The 8370-nt window shown below is 35.9% G+C and overlaps 1 protein-coding gene across 1 annotated transcript; it reads right to left on the reverse strand.

The window, feature by feature from the left end:
• Nucleotides 1–3791: 3791 nt before the first annotated feature.
• On the reverse strand, nucleotides 3792–6298 carry LOC113359485. Its single transcript, XM_026603108.1, has 2 exons — nucleotides 4551–6298; nucleotides 3792–4473 (listed from the first exon to the last, which is right to left on the reverse strand). The coding sequence occupies exons 1-2, from the start codon at nucleotides 6296–6298 to the stop codon at nucleotides 3792–3794; spliced, it is 2430 nt and encodes an 809-aa protein (XP_026458893.1).
• Nucleotides 6299–8370: the final 2072 nt, after the last annotated feature.

The following is an 8370-nucleotide window of genomic DNA, read 5'->3' on the forward strand; positions in this document are numbered from 1 at the left end:
ACAACTTTAGACCAAAATAATACTCTAAGCACAGCCAGTCTGCAATCGTTTTGCTATGGACGATAAGAAGATAGCTCAACATAACAGATGCGCATGCCAAAAGTATACCTGAATATCAACACATCTTACTCAACATGATTTTTTATGAGTAAGCTCTTTAAACCTTGTGATTAATTAGCAAAAGTATGAGCAATATACTCATAAAGAGATTTGTGTTTATGTCCAAGTTTCTTTTCCCTTCCGAGACGAGGAAATGATCCCTTGTTATGTGAGAAATTATCATAAAACTTACTGTCATCAAAATATGAGACATAGTTTGAGTTCTTACCAGAAGAATTTAGGTTTGATGAGGAAGACAACAAGTTGAAGAATTCTTTATACCCTTCAATTATCTTCTTCACATTATCTCTCATTTCATCAACCTTTCTTCTTTCATATGAACTTTCTTTCTCAACAGGAGCAAAGTTATTTTCAGAGATCATCACACGATCTTCCTTTAGACGATGTTTATTCAGATGTATGTTTTGTTCTCGAGTGTTTGAGGAACTCATTGAACTGACTTTCCTGGTAACATACACATGGTGGGTACGAAAACCAATTGGTTTAGACATACGAATGTCAGTTACACCTTTAAGAATCAAATATAAGGTATGTTGAAGTTTAACCAAGGAGTTTTTCTTCAACTTAGCGGTTCCCTTTTGTTTCACCAAACTCTTTGTTTCACAGACGACATACTTTCTGATCATTAGAATGATTGGATAGTACAGTCTTAAAAACATCGTTAGAAGATTTTCTCCCTTCATTTGATGTGCAACCTTTTTGATTGATGGTGACTTCAGGCACATTCGTTTTACCAGAAGGGGTTTCTGTTTTTTCTTCTGAGCATGAACCATCTTTTATGTCAGAAGTACTTGGTATATTGGATTTCTTTGAGCATTCTTGAATAGAGAGTTTACTCAAGCGGTGTTCAATTTCCAAGGCATCTCTTCTGAGACTAGATTCAAGATACGTACACGATGACTGAACATCAGAGTTTCCTTTGGATTTGAAATCTCTTATTACACTAAGTAGAACATCGACATGATGTTTTAACTGATTAAATCTATCAGCTTGGATTCTAGCAAGGTTTAGAATCAATTGACTCTCCTCAGCTGTTTCCCGTTCAATTGAAAGGTTATCGGAAGAACACATGTCGGTGTTAGTCTGTCTCATCAGCGTGGAAGGTTTATCTATGTACAAGATAGTAAAACCCTTAGTTTTAGAATTAGACGAGATAGAACTCTTATTTCTGGTATTGCGTTTATCAGAGATAGTACTCTTATCCATAGAGTCAGATCGCTACAAACACAGACTTGTGAGGTCTTGATGTGCCGACTCTAATACCAATTGTAAAAGCGGGGTTCTAACAATACCACCCAATATTTCGCTTAGCAATCTGTATGGACTAACTCCGAAACACTTACTAGAGAATCAACTAGACAGTCAGACTCAATCTAGATAAAAGTATCTCAAGGAGTTAATATCTCTCTCTTGTTTTGATTCACTCAAGCTAATAGAAATCAGCGAGTCTATAATCAAACACAAGGAATAACTTGGACGGTACCAAAGACCAATGTCCAAGGATCCATCAATATCAATCAACAACCAAAGGTCGGATTTCCAATTGATTGATTCAAACACACAACCTGTATTATTTCAATTATATAAACAAATATAATGCAGAAATAGAAATAACACAGACACCATAATTTTGTTAACGAGGAAACCGCAAATGCAGAAAAACCCCGGGACCTAGTCCAGATTGAATACACACTGTATTAAGCCGCTACAGGCACTAGCCTACTCCAAGCTAACTTCGGACTGGACTATAGTTGAACCCCAATCAGTCTCCCACTGATCCAAGGTACAGTTGTACTCCCTACGCCTCTGATCCCAACAGGATACTGCGCACTTGATTCCCTTAGCTGATATCACCCACAACTAAGAGTTGCTACGGCCCAAAATCGCAGGCTTTAACAATAAACAAATCTGTCTCACACAGACAAGTCTATCAAAGGATCAATTTGTCTCCCACAGAAAAACCCTAAAAGTTTTTGTTCCGTCTTTTGATAATAATCAAGGTGATCAGGAACCAATTGATAATCCTGTCTTATATTCCCGAAGAACATCCTAGATTAATCAATCACCTCACAACAATATTAATCGTATGGTAGCAAAACAAGATGTTGCAGAATCACAAACAATGAGACGAAGGTGTTTGTGATTACTTTTTATATCTTGCCTATCGGAGAACCCTCACGATCTCCAACCAATCAATATGATTGTACTATTACGATAGAAGATGCAAGATCAGATCACACAACTACGATAAAAGTAGTATCTGTCTGGCTTCACAATCCCAATGAAGTCTTTAAGTCGTTAACCTGGTTTTAGAAGAAGAAAATCTAAGGTTAAAGGAGAAACGACTCTAGCACGCAAACTAGTATCACACGTAATGTGTGGGGGTTAGTTTTGCACAATACTAGATGTCTCCTTTATATAACCTTTCAAATCAGGATTTTGCCTTAGTTACAAAGCAATCAATATTCACCGTTAGATGAAAACCTGATTTAGATTCAAGTTAATATTTCTCAACCGTTAGATCGAAAACTTAGCTTGTCATACACAAATGACTATATGCTTCTAGGTTTGTTAACCGCACCCAAACGTGTACATTGTTGGTTCAACAATAACCTACCCAAAGAGGTTAACCATATGAGCGTTTCATACCAACCATGTTTTTCTTCACCATAACTAGTTCAATTGACTCAAATAAAATAGTTAAGAGAGTTGTTTAATTTCAAGGAAATATTATGTAACTACACAAGACACAATTGAAGCAAAGATGATTTGATTCACTCGAATCAGTTCATGAACTTTAATAGCCACAATTTGCAAATGCATACCTTAGTCTTTTAAGATTAAGTTCATAAATCATCTTTAGATATATAACCTTCTCAAGTTCTCAGACTAGGTTCGCGGACTTAAGACACCGGATAGAGTTTACAAACTCTAGCAGAATTTCTCGGGTTCGAGAACTATGCCGGTTCGCGGACTGGGTTCACGGACTTGGCTCACACAAGTAGTTTGTCAACTCCAGCAGAAATTCTCGGGTTTGAGAACTTCGGCAATTTGCGGACTGAGTTCGTGGTCTTGGCACTTGCCATACTTCCGGTTCTCTTGATCAACAAAGTTCGAAAACCTCGGTTCAAGGAATCCATTGGTTATGTAATCTAAACTCTCATTCCAATCATTGAAACATTCTTAGAGGACGTTATATAGTTGTTACACTATTTCTCGTCAAAGCAATTTTCAAAGTGATCGAAACATTCATGACTTTCGTCACTAGGTATAGATAAACTTGGTCGAAGCGAAAAGCTTACCAACACATATTTCGAGATATAGATATGCGAGGTATACTCAGCTCGAAATACCAAATGTGTATAATCTAGTCTATATATATAGCATACGAATTTTGTCTGAAAGAGTAGGAGATAGAATAAATAGATTTTTGAGTGACAGATAAGTTCAAGTCTCCACATACCTTTTTGTCGAGAAGTTCCACCGGTTCCTTGAGTAGATCTTCAACTTGTATGATGAATCGCCATGAAGTCCTTGAGCTCAACTACACTTACTATCCTAGTCCGAGACTTAGCTATAAGAGACTAGAAATCAAGACTCATAGTGTTGATCACTAACATTGACAAACATGCTTGAGATAGCAACGCATGCGAGTTTCACCGAGCAGTGTTCTAACACTTCATACTCTTGAGTGCGCATTCTATTTCAGCTACATCTGGGATCTTCACAAGGGCCATATTATCTTCATATTTTATGCAGGTTGGGAGAATATTGAGAATATCTTCGTCCCTGGTAGTTTCAAAAGTAGTCATGATGTTTGTAAAGTGATTGATGAGGAGTTTTTCCAGATTTTGCCTTCCACTGCACCATGTGCCATTTGGTTTTTGCAGAGATTCAATTCTGTTGCGCGCCCTTCTCTTGTTAGCTTGAAGATGAAAATATTTTGTATTCTGATCCACCTCAGTGAACATGGAGTCTCTGGATTTTTGTTTGTAAAATTCTTCCTCTCTGATGTGCCACTCATTTATTTCTTTCTCGACTTCCAAGATCTTAGCAGTATTATCCGTTGCAGCATTTGGTTGTTGAAGTAGCAGGAGCTGTTGTTGTAAGTTATTCAGTTGTTGTTGGATATTGCCAAAAGAATTTCTGTTCCATATGGACATAATTCTTCTTGTTTCTCCAAGTTTTTTATCCAAAGAATAAGCTGCAGATCCACTGTAATGCTTGGCCCAAGCATCTTTAATTGTTGTGTTACAAGAAATATCACGTAACCAACACTCAAAAATTTTCCAGTTTTTAGTACTAATTTTATCAGTTGGTGACATATCAAGAAATATGGGACAGTGTCGGATCCTAGAAACGGAAGGTGTTTAAGACAAGCACTAGGAAAATTAATGAGCCATTCAGAATTAATGAAGGCTCTATCTAACCTAGTTTCAATCTTACCAGTACCATGTTTATTACTGGTCCAGGTATAGGGATTACCATGAAACCCTAAGTCAGTAAGACCTATATCATGAACTACCTGAGCTATGGGAGAAACCTTAAAAGCAGTACTACTACCACTTAGTCTGTCATCACTATGAAGAGTTATGTTTAAGTCGCCTAACAAAACCCAGGGTGCAAAGATATTACAAGTTTCACAGACTTTTTCAATAAAACTCCATTGAGCAGCTTTTTCTTGAGGGTAAGGAGACCCATAAACACAGGAAAGAAGCCATTTTGGCTTAGCAAGGTCGCTGCAAACAAGACAATGAAACATGTTTTTGTCTTGATATATAATATCAAATTGAAACCCATCTTTCCAAAGAAGACAGATGCCTCTAGCTCTGCCCACAGACGGAACAAAGCAATTATTAGGGAAGTTCAAAGGCATTATGAAGTTTAGAATTTTGTCTGAGTTGACTTTAGTTTCTTGTAGGAAAATTATGTCTGGGTTGAGCATTTTGTTTAAATATATTAGGTAATTCCTAGTTTCTTTACCTCCAAAACCATTACAGTTCCAAGAAATAATTTTCATTTTATCTACAAAAAACGACAGAGCTAAGATGATGGTTCTATAACTACTGTTAAAGAAATAAGACTGAAAGCAATTAAGGGAAGATGCAAAAGGATGATAAATGGTGTATACCTGAGCAGGAGCTCCATGATTTTCAGTTGTGGGGTTTGATGCTGCATTTGAAATATCAGCCTCCATCATCTCAGCATTGTGATTTTCCAAAGTAGTAGAGATATGATTTCCTCTAGAGCTAGGGGGAGTGACATGCAGATTGTGAGGGTTCATGGAGGGTGGATGGTTCATGGTAGAATTTCTCATCCTCTTATTCTGCCTAGAATTTTCTGCTTCTGCTGCCATCTCTTGTGCAAAAGAATTGTCCATGCTTCTTTCATCTTCATTTTCTTCATAAACATCAGCTTCTTCATTCATGTATGCTTCACATTCCTCAGTGGATAAGATGTCTAAGTGCAGTAAATAATTGGTTTGCATGCATTTAATGTCAACATGATCTATGACCCAGCACTTGTCGCAGATGTTGCTTAGCTGTAAACTCCAGTGGTATCTAACCCAGGCTTCACCACCGTCAATGGTTTTCCACCATCCACCTCTGTGTAAAGGTTTTTTGAGATCTATCTCTATCCTTGTTGTTACTGTGTTTCCATACTTGGGTATACAGTTTGGAGGGCTGGTTAAAATTTTCTTTCCCATAAACTCCAGTGCTTTATCAATGATTGCAACATTCATGTGCTCCAACTTTAGATGTTTGAATTGAATAGTAAAGATCTGGTGTGTAAACTCATAATCATGCAGAGGTATATGAGAGAAATATTTTTGGACTACAAACAATGCTCCTCCAACTATCCATGGACCATTTTGAATGACCTCGTTTTGTTCTTCTTCATTATTGAGCCTCACCAACATTAGATTGTGACCCAGAACACAGATCTCCTTCCCTCTGTATTGTCTCCATAAAGAGTTCACTGCAGCTCTTATAGTTTTCATCTTGATTTTTTCCTTTGCAACAAGTTTTCCAAGTATACCAAATGTCCATTCCTCCGCTGCAGCATTGATGTTCTGATATGATCCAACCACACGCCTTGCAGCTGGAGGTAATTTAATGGCTGAACTTCTAAGTTGTCGAGAGAGAAAGTTAATACGGTTCTCGTTTGAAGAAGACATCTTAGGGTTTTTTGGAAAGTATTTGAAATGGTATAGGTTTTTGGTTGAAGAGAATGACTGCTTATGAGAATACAGACTTATATTTATAAGGTGAGAATGGCTTCTAAGAGTATTTTTTCTGATCCGAGTATCCAGTAAGGCAGTTGACAGAAATATATGATATTGATGTGGAGAATATATATTATACAGAGTGATTTCGGAAGGATGCATGCTGTTTATTTCCATCCTAAAAAACTACCCAAAATTGCGTGAAAGTTTAGGGGAATTTTTTTTTTGAATTTCTGGTTGACTATCTAGATGAAGATCTTGAGGATACAAAAAGATATGAATATTGATTTCTAGATTTGGGTGATCTAGGAAGTTGTTTTGTATATCTATAACTAGATTCAGGGTTATATTTCTACTACTTTGGACCATCCTGCAAGAGAAGACGGTGAACACCAGTGTCAATAACACCACTGCCTGTATTTGAAATACAGATTGCATTCTGAAACTCCACCACTGGACTCCCCACATGTTAAGAAATCAGGAGACCTGCACATATTAGATTAAGCTTCCATTGAAACAATGAGCACCAGAGAAAAGATGAAAAGATTAGTAAAAGGTGTAAAGAAAAAACGAAACAGATTTAGAATTCTATAAAAAATAAATTCCACAATTTGATTTTGGGAAACTAAAAGATTATAAGGATATATAAATCATTAAGAAACAATAACAGAGAAATAAAGAACAAAGATATGGGGATGGATTCAAGAAAAGATGCATAAAAACTTAGTTTTCAGTGAACGAGTTTTGATATGAGTCGACTCATTTGAATAATCTCATATTATTCAAATGAGGAGATATGAATTTTGAGAATGTGAATCGTATTATCATAGACTCTGTTGAGCATCTTTGTAGCCTATATAAAAATGATACATGCTTTCTATATGTGATTGGATTTTCCTTTTTAAACGACATAAGCTTATTGGAAAGCTAAATGAGATTTTTTTCATTCCTATTTAATGGCAGCCTTTTTCGATTTGATCATGATGGGAGAGAAATGATATAATCTTTAAGTTAATTAATGCCAACCTTTAATAGCATAAAGTCTCCCCCTGATTTTGGCGAAAATTGTCATCTCATATACAAAAAAAAGTTTCGTAGAGTACTATCCAATTAAATCAAGGACATATACTTATAATAAAATTTTTGGATTTTGACAATACCAATTGGACTGTAGATAATGACTTCAAAAGCCATAAGAAATTATCCTAAATATAAAATAAAATTGTAGTCTTTTTAACATACAAATTTGACACCAACGAAAAAAAATAAAAAAAAATAAAATAGATATGATATGTCAAAACCAAAAGCATTGAAAATATGCAAACAAATCTCCAATAATTTCATGACCTCGAGGGCCAACGAGATAATGGTTTAGATTGAAGTTATTGGATACTTTCTTTATCAAAAGAAAATTAAATCAAAATCAATATATATAGTCACCACACAAGGACTAAAAGACGCTAACAAGCCGGGTGCACACCCTTTGATCTTTAGTGTCCAATTCCAATTATAAGTGGAACTATTTCAAAATTTTGGAGAATATTAAGACGAAAAAATAAAATAAAGATTGCCCAATATCCCCCGAGAATGCAAAAATTCTTAGTTTCATAGGTGTTTGTAATTTCTAATTTCATAAGAATGCGAATTTCAATTAGATTATATGATTCTTTTAACAAAATAAAGAGATCATAATCGTTAATCTTTATAGAGAAAACCCTACTTTCTGTTGATGGCGATTTCTTTGAAAGAATGGAAATAAATAACCAATATTGGCTAAAAGTTCTTAGAATGCCAATTTCATCATCTCACTAAGGAGAATTGGTGGGTGTTAGAGCATTGCTCGGTCGAACTCGCATGCGTTGCTATCTAAAGCATGTTTGTCAATGTTAGTGATCAAAACTGTAAGTCTTGATTTCTAGTCTACTATAGCTAAGTCTCGGGCTAGGATAGAAAGTGTATTTGAGCTCAAGAACTCCATGGATATCATCATAGAAGACGAAGGACTACTCAAGGAACTGTTGGAA

This window comes from Papaver somniferum, chromosome 1 (genome assembly GCF_003573695.1).
Source record: "Papaver somniferum cultivar HN1 chromosome 1, ASM357369v1, whole genome shotgun sequence".
In the NCBI taxonomy this organism is placed as follows: domain Eukaryota; kingdom Viridiplantae; phylum Streptophyta; class Magnoliopsida; order Ranunculales; family Papaveraceae; genus Papaver; species Papaver somniferum.